Source organism: Falco rusticolus, chromosome 9 (genome assembly GCF_015220075.1).
Source record: "Falco rusticolus isolate bFalRus1 chromosome 9, bFalRus1.pri, whole genome shotgun sequence".
Taxonomy (NCBI): Eukaryota; Metazoa; Chordata; class Aves; order Falconiformes; family Falconidae; genus Falco; species Falco rusticolus.
Window position 1 is genome coordinate 20,402,129 of NC_051195.1, and position 12,902 is coordinate 20,415,030.

The 12,902-nt window shown below is 40.5% G+C and overlaps 1 protein-coding gene across 1 annotated transcript; it reads right to left on the reverse strand.

Annotated features, from left to right (window-relative positions):
• Positions 1–1,632: 1,632 nt before the first annotated feature.
• Positions 1,633–12,900, reverse strand: ECD (ecdysoneless cell cycle regulator). Its single transcript, XM_037401390.1, has 13 exons — positions 12,662–12,900; positions 12,397–12,514; positions 12,162–12,249; positions 10,422–10,600; positions 9,485–9,677; positions 8,482–8,610; positions 7,875–8,000; positions 6,793–6,878; positions 5,898–6,004; positions 4,885–5,062; positions 3,451–3,518; positions 3,103–3,323; positions 1,633–2,518 (listed from the first exon to the last, which is right to left on the reverse strand). Exons 1-13 carry the CDS (start codon positions 12,858–12,860, stop codon positions 2,288–2,290), a joined length of 1,923 nt encoding a protein of 640 aa, XP_037257287.1. The 5' UTR covers positions 12,861–12,900; the 3' UTR covers positions 1,633–2,287.
• Between the last annotated feature and the right edge of the window lie 2 nt (positions 12,901–12,902).

Genomic DNA, 12,902 nt, shown 5'->3' on the forward strand with positions numbered 1-12,902 from the left:
CACTGTGAAGCTGCTAAACAAATGTAAATAGTTGGAATAAGTACAACCCCACAGAAATAACAGTCCAATTGATGGAAAAGATTATCCAAGAAGCCAGATCAGCTGAAGTTCTTCCAAAAGAGCAGCTTTGTTCTGAACATTAGCTTAGAAGTTTTCTTCACATACTAGATTAGAAGAGTCCTTTGATCTATTTTGACCTTTTGTATAGTACAGGCCACAAGAGAGTTTAAACGTGATCATGTTCTTGCAACTGAATTATTTTTTAAAGTATCTAAACCTGATCTAACTACTCATCAATGGATAATTTTATGTAGCTTCAGCATTAATTACCTTCCCTGTTAAAACATAAACCCTTTCTAAGGCCCAGGTACATGTGTTTTCCACTACTAACTGCTAGTTATCCTTGTCTGCTAGATTCAGAAACTCCTGCTACCCCAACTGCTCTGGCGCAGATTTGTTAAACTCAATCTCATTCCACCTCTCCTCTCTGCAGTACAAACTCCTTCAACTTTAGTGGCATCTCTATAGTTCCTAATTCTTGTTGTCTGCCTCTAATCCCTGTCCAACTTGCCAGTACTCTCCCTAAACTGTTGACAAAGTAACTTACATGACACTGATGGAGGACAAATGTGGAAGTAGCATAGCCATCATACCTTTCAACCACATTCATTCCATGCATTTGTGTACAAAATCTCCAACATTTATCATGCCTTACTGGAGCATTTTACCAGATATTTGTCATTTGCAAAAACAAAAACAAATCTGGAAAACCAAACCCCCCCACAAGCATAGATCAGTAGGGAAGCCAGAAAGCAAGCATTCACTGTACCTCACCAAGGTCTCATTAATTTCAATGAAACTACGCCAATGGGACTTTCAAAGAATTTTCTATGCATTGGTCAGACTCAGTCGGCATGGCAATCAGATATCGAAGGGCATCATTCGGTAAGTGTCCGAGTCCTGCGTGGAAACAACTTTTGCTACATTCTGCTTTGTCAGTTAAAACAACGCTGCCACTTAACATGCAAAACAATTAAAGGCTTCAACTAAATTGACTCTAAACCTTAAGACTAATAATAATAGCCTCAATAATAAATAATAATAATATAATTCAGTCCATTAAAAGCAATTAGGTATGCCTTCAGGATCAATCAGGCTCTTGTATCATTGAACACTTTTTCTGAATATGTTTAAAAAAAGAACCAAACAAAACCCAAAAACTCAACCAATGAGCTTCTCTTCTACCAGTTAAGACACTTGATTCATTGTCGTGTGAAAGAAAAAAAATAAAGACTTGTAGAAACCTATTCAGAATTGACAGAACTGTGCTCCTGCTGTCTGTAAATCAAGAATTTCTGCATATTTTGTTTCAAATTTATCTTGTTACAACTAAGTCTTCATATCTAGAATAGATTTTTCATTCTATGTGAAAGCAACATGCTGAACACCTTCTAGCTACATTTTCACTGGAAACCAAACCAAAACTCTTCAGACTGGGATCATATACAGCTACTGCTGGCACGATACCAACATTTGGCAATAACGGAACTCAAAAATGCCCGATTATGAAAATGCTTCCGATACTGCCCTCAGGAAGTTATGCATACCTTAAAAGAAAAAACCCAACAAAACTTTGCAGTAATCAAGTTGTATTTTTGCTTTTATTTAAACAAGTTTTAAAAATACTTATAGCCAATATTTACATATTCAGTCCAATTACTCTTCAAATCCTCTTGGTTAATAAAGAACATATTCTTACAGTATTTATCAGAAGTTCTTACAATGAAGCATTGTACTTTTGGAAGAGCTATTAATTCCTTGCTGAACATTTAACCAGGGTTTCCAAATCCGCACGAGAACACTGTTCCTATAACACAGTATTCCTCTATCTCCCCCTGAAGGCAGCAGCATTTTCAGAACATGAACTGCTTTCCAAGATACTGAAACCACCTAGTAATGGTTAAAAGCACATTTTAGAAATATGGCAAATTGGATCATTGTTATGAAAAATTTAAGACAGGTTTAGTACTAAAAGTTTCATTCAAGTCACATCATCATTTTTCAGTTTTCTGAAAGCATGCTACCACTGGAAAAATCTGATTTCTATCCAAGATAGTATCCAAACAGATGGCTTTTGCAGATAAATTCACTTTGCATCTTTGAAGTCACACATAACTAATGCATAAAATCCTATAAAATTCAAACCTTTTGTCTCTTCTTCCAAATACTGCTAGTTTTCCTGTGCTTCATTTTTTTAGTCAGCCATGTCTTCTAAATTAAGCCAGTCTTATTCTGTTGCTCGATTGTTTGAGCCAGTATGATCTGCATTTTCAGGTAAATGCACCCCCATGCTCTGTAAAATGTTAGAGGTGGGTCCTGCCAGTCCAGACTGAGCACTATAGGATTCAAGCAGGTTAGCTACTAGGTTCATATCCACATCAACTGGTGTCAACTCAGTATCTTCTGTTCCAGAATCAGGGCCAACACTCTGCGACATAGCTGCTTTAGCAGAACTTGCCTACAGTAAGTATAAAGAAAAAAAATTATATCACATAAACCCTTTTTTTTTTTTTTTAAAAAAAAAAAGACAAACCACAAGACAAAATAAACAAGGAAACAGTTCTGCAGCCAACAAAGTTCACTACATTCTACACTGTTTTGACAGACACAAATTTAGTCACCAAATGCTTATGCCAGTTAAAAATCATCACTTTCCATTACACAGAGTAAGTTCCAAGAGGACAGAGAGGGTTACTGAGTCCTGGCTCAGCTTGCTATGGCAGTAATCTACTACAGGAACTCATGAAGTCAAGCTGCAGCTGCTTGCCTCACTACTAAAACAAGAGTAAAAAAATAAAGCTAAGTCTTGGAAATGATGTGCAAGTTAATGCTTAGATAACTTTTTGTTTAAAAAAAAAGATACCATGGTGCAACCACAGCACATTTTGCTTGCACATAGAATTTTTTAATTAGTTAACACATGACTAGAAGACAGAACTTTTTCATCATCTTACTCAGAACGACCACTTTAGCATATTTCCTCTTTCCTACTAAAACTCTTAAAACTATTATGCTATGAACTAGAACTCAAGGTATACTTACCCCCTTCTTTTGCATGGTGAAACTCTTACCAACACTGGTATGTGCCAGTTCACGGTCCATCTCATTCATGTATGACTTGAGACTGCCTATAAGCTCATTAGGTGACACCTCCTGGTCTTGTCTTTCACTTTCAGCATCTAAGCCTTCATCATCTTCATCTGAGAAATCAAACTCCTCCTCTTCATCCAGATCATCAGAATCCAGCTCTTCTGAGTCCACCCCTATGTATTATTTTGTGTCAGTACAGATCGCAAATGTATCAGCACAGTGCCACTGGTGATCAGAAGACCCAGGGAAGCTAAATAACCAAGTGACAGTTTGACAAAAGAAACAAAGAAGCAATCTCACCTAAAATTCTGTCTAATGCTTTTGTAAAAGAATCTACATCAAAGGTAACATGGGATTCATCAGATGACCTGAAATATAAAAATATTTTTAAATAAATAAAGCTTTTATCCGTGCATAAGCCTGAAAACGCCATACGGCATACTGATTTCACTCAAGCCTAGATTAAAGTTGGGACGTCTGAACTAACGGTCTTGGAAGTGTTTAGAAGTCTGACACCTGCACAAATTAGAACAGCAAATGGAGGAATTCCTGGCATGAAAGGGAAAATAAACCCAACAATGTTAATTGTTTGTCATGGTCAAACAAAAGTTGCACTGAAGACAGCCAAAATAAGCATGCCTAAACCCTTCTGAACAAAGTGGTGGCGTTAGACCTTAAAAAAAGATTTTAAAAGTTAAGAATCTGAGGTCTCCTGCCTAGAAAGAACACTAAAGGCTTCATTCTGGTCTTTCTTAAGGCTCAGTGGTTTGCTTTTTTTATGTGTTGGGGTTTGTTTTTTTCTTTGTTAATTAACCGAGAAAACCTACGGTACAACTCAGACATTGACTTCAGCATTATATAAAAGGGATCAAACAGTTAAGAGCATAAATAGAGCTGACGCTTATACTCTTCATACAGCTTACGCAGCATTATTTTCTCAATATTAAAGCTATTAGAAAGAACCTGGACATTAGGCTATCACCTTTCTTTTTTAAATTAAAGGCCTGTCCCCACAACATTCTCACACACACTTATTTAACTCCCAACAATTAATCTAGTGGCATTCTGCTGTTGTCTAAATACTTAAGTATCTTCAGTTAGCACTCTTCTTCTACTGTTGGCAACAATGAGAGGGATCCACAGTGATTCTTTTCTCCCGCTTCTAGGCATATAGTATGTACTTCAGTAGTGCAAAAACAGGCCTAGTATATTCAAAATATTAATCTACAGGAAATCTAAGTACAGCTGTACCCCAAAAATCAACAGGCTTAATTCACAGAGAGATTCCCTCAACTTAAGTTTCATTTTTGCTTCTGCACAGCCTCATCAGCAGAATCCTAGCAGTCTGAATAGTCTGCCATGGCAGAAAAACTTCAGCGCCAACTAACTTGAGATGTACATTTTAGTAACAGTACTAAGAACTCCGGTAACAAACAATAGTAAGCCTTAAAAAGTAACCTTAAAAAGGTTAAAAATTTTTTAGTATCACAAAACCAAACTAAGTAAGAGTGCTGGAAATGAGCGCAACTTCCAGCACTTTTACCTGCACAGTCACAGTGGTCACCAAGTGGGTTTAAAAGCAACCACATATTCACGACTACCATGGGTTTGTTTCGGACCTGTCAAGTAGAACATTTACAGACTTTGATTCTCTGCATTATGAAATCAACCAAAGGGCTGCAGCAGAATGAAAACACATTCTACAACAGATACCAAACTTAAAATTACTACTACCATGGCATTTCTGCTCCTTCATGTGTTGAGACTTTGGATACAAAAGCCTTCATACTTTCAGCAACTGCTTCCAAGTCGTATTTCTGCTCTTCCTCATTTGAGGAAAGAAGGGACTCATTTCTTGCCTCCTTCAGCAACTTATCTAGATCACCTGGTGTAATCTCCAGCCAACTGTCATCTGAAAGAATATAGGACACGTTTGTTATTCTGCACAAGTCTGTTTGCCCACAAGGCCCAATCCAGACAGTTGAGAGTACTGCTAGCATTTTGTAGCTTATTTTTGACTATTAAATTTTCATGCTGATACTGGATAAAAAAGGGTCTAAGGCAGTGAGAGGCTGAGAAAAAGAGAGTTCAGATTTCATTTTACTACTTTAAAACTCTGCTTTATAAGCAGCTTCAAACAAGCAGATACTGTTCTAGTCACATATAATCCTTCTGCCACTAAATGAAGGAAGAGAAGGCTTACACTATAAAGGGAGAGCCGATCCAACCTTTGACTATGATCATTAACATTAAATGTTGAATTTGTGTGCTACTGCATCATTCAGAAATACAGACATGACCTGTACTGCACACTGGCAACAACTACATTGCCACCAAATGAGTGAAAAAAACCCCTATTATATACTGGCCATCAGAGTAGACCAGACCGTAACTTAACTATTGTCAGTACTGGAATTGGTTTATTATTATAAAACGCTCAAATACTTTCTGCCTGGTAGACAGCTGACACAAAGCACTGGATCTGGTGTCAGTGTGCATGGTGTTCCTGATCTTGTGGTATCAAATCAGAAACTGCATTGTGTATCTTGTAAATTCACAGCCTCAGGTTTTGCTGCTTAATACAAATGAAGTAGCTGCCTCAATCTTAAGTGATGGCACCTCTAGCAGTCATAGGATAGGAGACAAACTAAGCAGAGAGACCAGTACAGTGCTGTGAACATTCACCCTCCCCTCCCAACCTGTAATCATTTGTGATAGGAATAGTCCACCCCCCTTATACTACTCACCATCCTCTGGAGGAAGACAAGCTGCTTCTCTCTCAAATTCCTTCAAATCAATGGTTGTTGCCTGTAGCAATGTCAAGATTTCATCACCTGGGCTTACTTCAACAGAGCTAGAAGAAGAAAATTCAATTTACTGAAATGGATTTTTACTAGCATTACAATGCCAGTGGCATCACACACTTGACATGCAGGTTTCCACTCAAATTCCTCATTATTCCTTCTATGCAAACATGTAAAAAAGATAACTGAATCTGGGGAAAGTACCAGACCATGATACAGACAGAATTAGCCAAAACAAGACACAGGCAATTACTGTAATTCCTTGTTGATGGCTCCCAAGCCCATTTCTCAGGTTTCCTTTGTTCTTCCTATTTATTTTCTCTTGGTAAATTATGATTGCCAGTTCCCAAACAGCACAGACTGGAAACTCGAGCAACTTACAGTCAAGATATTATGAGCTGGCAAACCCTCAGATGTTTTTGTAATGATTTATTTTTTGGATCTGATCTTTTGGAGAAATCTACAGCCAGCTGCCTGTCTTGAGTAAAGGAGATAGATTACTCCATATTTATTATTCACTGGGATTGCTTTTCAGTGAAACTTTTATACACTTTCTATAGCCAACCAAGAAAATGATGCTTTTCAGTCACCACTTAACCCACTTTGAATAGCTCAGCATTTCACAAAAAACAAGATAAACAGTTACTCAAGCAGTAACTTCTGCTAGTAGAGAGTAATCTAGAAGAATTAATACCCATATGTCCTAGCCACAGCACTGACGTTAAGTTTACAATGGAGAAAATACCTTTTTTAATACTTGTTACAAAAAACCTGAACATAAGTTAAAGTACTTGTAGGTACAGTGTACGATTACTAATCAATTTCAAGTAGTTCTTACCTTTCTGGCTTGGTAACAGATTGCTGGAAGTAATCTTCTGCCATGTGCAACAGGTCCAAGTACTTAGCAGATCCTTCCATTTCTCCCTGTTCAATGCAAGTCACCAGCATGAATCTAAACTATTCTCCCTCCCCTTCCTTTTCACAGTCAGGCTTCACAACAATGACTATTTGTCACCTAGAAATTTAGTGCTGAGAAAAGCAAAACAAGTAATACTGCTTTACCACGTATACTTGGAACAAAATATAGCAAATGGGCATAAGGTGTTTCCACAGTCAAATATGAATTGAAGCCAATTTCCACAGTCAAAAATGAATATGAATTGAAAATGCAATACCATACGGTGTACACTAAAACCAATCAAAGACAATACAAGGAATCCCACAACACGGTGGATTTACCGTGCCCAGGTTACAATTGCACAGACACTGTGAATGAATCTCTTGCTGTCTGGGAATTATCCACAGAAGTGACATTGCAACACTGTAAGAATACTCCCTTTTTCCTATATTTAAAAGACATTAATTGTCCAATTTTGTAATCTTCAAATAAATAATCAATTTAAGTCAAATTTATAAGCTTCAAATAAGAAGTCAACAGCCTCTTTAAAAAAAACCCACCCAAACATAGAAAACAAAAGCCACCAAACCCACAGAAACAAAAAATATGCTTACATGGGCCCAAATGGGTCCATGGGTGTTACTATGTATCTTTAAGCCTATTTAATTCTAGACGCATGCCAATGATATGTGAAACACTGAAAAAGAGTTACACTGTCACACAACAGTATTGTGGTTTCCTTTATCTTACTGTATCTCCCCTTCCTTTATATGTATGAGTTCATCCCCAAATCCTTTTTCCTTTTTAATTTCCAAAAGAAATACATTCATTTCAAAGGGGAACAAACTGCACATTATCTCCTTTAAAGATGTTAATGCATTTTCCATAGACAGAAGCATTAGATTTCTTGCCCTGCTGTAACTACTTACGCAAGTTCAAGAGCTAAAACATGTTTTTCCTGGAACGTTGAAAAGACACACACATGCATGCACAAATGCGTGTACACACACACACAAATTCACCTTGAAATATTTTTTTTCCTTCAGGCTCCTGAGGAATCTCTCCCACAAAGGACCACTTAACACAGCTCTCTTGGAATCGGGAGATACTTTACTGCACTTGGAACACAAAATTTCAAAGCCATGAGCCTGTACAAGAGATGCAACAAGAGGTTCTCAAGATGTGACAAATTTAAGTGCACTTTTAAATGACTGCATAAAAAACAATCATTCAGCTCCTGATGCTGCCATTTGAGAAGCAGGTGCCCAACTCTAAGTCAGCTAGTAGTATTTTGCTTTGGAAGTTGGAATCTGTCTTTCTACAACAATAACGGATCATTTTGACTGTGCAAAGTTTCTCTACATGGGCAAAGCAATCTAGACAGATCTATAATGCACAAGCTACTCGTCACATAAGCACGAAGACTCACTCTACCTGTATTCATGATCTATGGAAGTACAGGAGTGCTCCATTCTGTAAAAGAAATCTCCCATGGCACTGTACTTCCAGAAAAATGTAATTGTGAATTTGCTCACATTTTTCTGTACTAGCAGACTTAGAAGAAAAGAGTAATTTCTCAGACATATGTAAACAAGCGATCTAAGTAAAAAACACATAACAAATAACTACCAGTTTCATGCCCAGTTCATAGGCTTTGTATTGAGGGTGAGATGGAAGGGGCAGTGTATATCCACTGCGTCTATCTGGAACAAACTTCTGCTGCATCAGTTGTGCATATAAACACTTCGTGAAAGTGACCTGAAAAAGCCAGAGCAAAAAAACACATTCACTGCAGCGTGACTGTGTCGTGTACAGGCATCAATTTTCCACCACTCACATCTAAACTTTGTTTTAAAGAACCCATATTACAGACCACACCTGAGATAATATTCAAAATACATCTTAGATACACTTGCCCAAGATATGTTTGCTTTTCAGATCTTACAAAGTATATTCCAAGTTGACATCTCTAAATAAACATGAACTTCCTTCAGTCTACATATATTAGGAAAAATTTTCAGTATTCATGCCAACAAGGTATATTTTGAAAAATCTAAGGGCTCTTTTCAATTAATGAAACAAAATTTGAGATTTCAGAAACAGTCTAGAAGTCTAAAATGTGACTCCAAAGCTTATTTTCAGGAGTCCAGGAGTATGACTCTGTAACGCAAACATACCAGGTACAACACTGCTTGGACAATGCTCATAAAACACTTCATAAAATAGCTTTCACAGAGCTGTGTAAGCACAGCTGAGAAGGTGAAAAGCCTTGGAATGAACAGCTAGGGGTAGTAAGCAACTCCTTATGTTAGGTAGCAGTGCTGTCAAACTGCTCTGATCACAGAACTGGATCAATTTATTTTGCAAGCGTTTCAGCAAAGGAGTAACCTCTGATTTCAGAAACACTTTTCTCATGATCAGCCATTTGAAAGTCTAGCCATGTCAACCTGAAAGCAGAAAAGCTATTAGCGTAATGAACTGAAAAATCATGCCTAGCATCGAAACAAAGAAACGAATCAGAAAACATGCTGGTTTACAAATTAAATCCATGTATTTTTATCACTTGACCACAGAACATCCATCAGTTACAGAACCTAATTAAGTGACAAGTTACATTAGAAGGATCACTTACTACAGTCATCACACGCTTGTCTGGAGGGAAAGTTTGAAAAGAGCGACAGGCTCGTAAATCTACAGGATCACGAAGGTAAAAGGCCTGGACTGCCGCAGCCACCAGCAAAGGGCGCTGCCTCAGCACTGCCGCAATGCCTGCCGGAAGGTAGCAGTGGGCTCTGTGGAACGAGGCCTGAATTTTCTCAGGATACCTGTATCATACAATAGCAACACAGTGCATGCATTAAGTGTACTGCAAGCCCAAACCACTCCTTTTTAGTTATTATTCCCATTTTCACTTTGATACTAAACTATATTATGGGCCAAGTGCCAGAAGATTATTCTAAACTAAAGCTAAAACTCAGCTAATCTAACACCTAGAATATGTTTTTATATATATATATATGAATATGCACGGCTAATAAAATTTAATCCCCACATTGGTAAGATGAATCACTATGAACCTGACTAATCCAGCTATACAGTGCCCTTTACCACACCAAGTGCGGAAGTCATCTGGCTCACGCTGTTAAATCCTTGCAAAAAAATAATGTACAGTGCCGAACACACCTGTGACAAGCTGACGCTCTGAAAAGCATGCCGATTCTACATTTTAGCTCAGAGTCCTCTTTCTGCCCCTGAGAAGGGCTCCTAAAGGCTCACAGAACTTTCAGATTTTTCAGTACAAGAAGGATATGAAGGAAGAATAACCCTTGTCATTGTCAGGTGTGGCATCATAGCAGTGAACCACTTTCAGAGCCCCCATATCACAGCACAGCCTACAGGACACTGGTCCCCCTCTTTAGAATGCCAAAAAAAACCACTTCCAGCTGGTGCTTTCTGAAAAGGAAGCAACTTCATCACATCTAACAGGAAAATGACTGAATACAAGTACCCCAGACAGCCTAGAATCAAAACTCACTGTTGCGGAAGACCAAAATAAAACACCCACATACCCACTGATGCGTTTATACACTGCTGTTCTAATGGGTTCCGCAGCCAAGAACTCCTCCGAACGGGTGGATAACAGAGTTAACGCCTGCGAGATTGTTGGACTGGGAACAGATAGGTCGCATTCCTGTTCATCAGTATCTGACAATGGAATGATGTGCAGCTCTCCTTTGTAAAAGAACACCTGGCAGATAGTAACAAGCTCATCAGACAGGGTAAGAACAGTCACACACTAAGCAATGCAAAATATAATTGCATATACGAATGCATTTGTTTAAACACAGAGAATACTGAAGTACAAATAGAGAAATAACAGAGGAAACAGTGCCATTTCTGTTAAATGGGGGAAGAAGTAGAGATGCTAGAGACCACGACCCAACTAGTAAATAAAAAGCCCCATTTTAACTGCAACATTTGGTCAAATATCTTGTTTCCTTAATAACAGTAACACCAAAAGCTTCTATTCAACTAGAGATTTGCTTCAGAAGAATTAGACAGCATAACCTAACTGCTGAAGAATAGGACAGGGACTAAAAAGCATTATTTCAGATACATGACCTCTGTTGGTTCCCGAACCTAAGAGAAGGAGTGAATGTAACATCAACTCCCTCACTCTGTCCCCTCAGACGGAAGGAAAATATGGCCCTGATAGTCCAGATACAGGTTTGCAATTAATTCTTCTGTGATGCTCCACCCCTTTTCTTTTAAACCCACTGCCAACAAATTCAGCGACTTAACTACCAGCAATCACCCACAGCAAGGCGATCTGGCAGCAGATTGCAGGGGAAGGAGTCCACTCACTAATTCACCTATGCCAGACCCAGTGCGTCTCCTTGTAGAGTCACCAACACTCTAGTTTTGGGCAACAAACCCTCATGCCTGAGCACTCGAGAATATGGTAGAAAAAATTCAAGCGGCTATAGCAGAGCTAGAAAGTTCAGGTGGACCCAAGAGTGGTCCTTAAGGAGACCGATATGGTACGTTTGTACTACACTGCCAAATACATTCCATAGTTGCCATGTTATCCAAGCTTCCCTTGTACTCCAGTAACTTAGAAAATGGAAAGCTGGCCAAACTTACTGATTTTACAGATCAATCAATAGCACAACAGCTTCACTGCCTTCACATCTGCCACCATGAGTAGCAAGTTTTTAAAACTTCAGTTAGCTCTGCATTAAGGAACAAATCTTCAAGAATGATTTACATGCAAGCGTCAGATCTAGCTGAACACTGCAGACTCACAGCCTAGAAGACAGGTTTGCAGTCTCCATATGAATGTCTTGCCACTAGTATAAAAACATTTAAGAACTTTCTCTTTCTTCCTTACATCAACAAACCAATTCTAGAAGAACCACTTGCTATCTGTAACAATTTCCAGATATCCCTACAGCAGTTTCGCTGGACACACTCACTCTACACAGCATCCTGCAAGACAACACAGACCAGAGTCAAGTATCAGAGGTTTCCAGTGGTGAAGTCTCTCATTCAACATCTACAGCAAGCATAAAGTAGCTCATTAAAACCAGAATGAAAACAAAGTGTGCTGAAAAAAAACCCATGCTGTTAATTAAGCCAGGTCTTGAGCCCTGACCAGAAGTTTCTGCACTAGTAAGGGACAGACAGCACTCTGGATTTTCTGTGGCCAGTCAGACCACTCGGCTAGACTGGGGGCAAAAGAAAACTCCAGCTGGCAAGCAAAAGGCCACTGTAAGCCTCCTGCCGATGGGTACGGCCGTCTCACTCACCCTGTTGTCACTGTTCTCAGGATTCAGCCACTTCGGAAGAAAATCTGCAGCTTCGATCAAGAGAAACTCCCCATCGTTGTCATCGACCCTGGCCAAGGAGAAACCGGTCTCTTACCAAGGGCGGCCCCCGCAGCACAGCAACGCACGCTCTGTACTCACGACCACCGTTTTTTTAACATTAAGACCCGAACCCCGCCAGCCCCCGCCGGGGACCGCGCCTCAGCGGGCCCGTTACCTGCCCGCCAGCCCCGGGAACGCCCTGGTGATCTCCCGCACGAGGTAGACGATGAACCACTCGTCCTCCACGTTATCCCCGAACGCCGTGGTGCCGCCGATGTGCGCCGGGGTGTCGCCTGGCCGGGGGCAGAGAGAAGAGGCAGCTCAGCGTCCCGCCGGGCTCCCCCTCAGGTGGCGCCGCTCACCGCCCGCCCGCCCGCCCGGGCCCCTCCTCAGGCGGCCCCGCTCCCCGCCCGCCCGGGCCCGCAGTGTCCCCCGCTCACCCCGCGGCGGCAGGTAACGCAGGCGGAACGGCTGCCGCTGCCAGATATAGGAGGCCAGAAGCGGCGCGAATCGCACCACGATCGCCTCGGCACAGCGGCGCAACAGCGCTTCGCCGCCCGACCCCGCCGCCGCCGCCGCCGCAAAGAAACGGTAGCGCACAGTGTCCTCCGCCGGCGCGGCCCGCCCGATCCCCTCCATGGCGCCGGGCCGGGCCGGGCCGGGCGGTGACGCCCCGCCTCC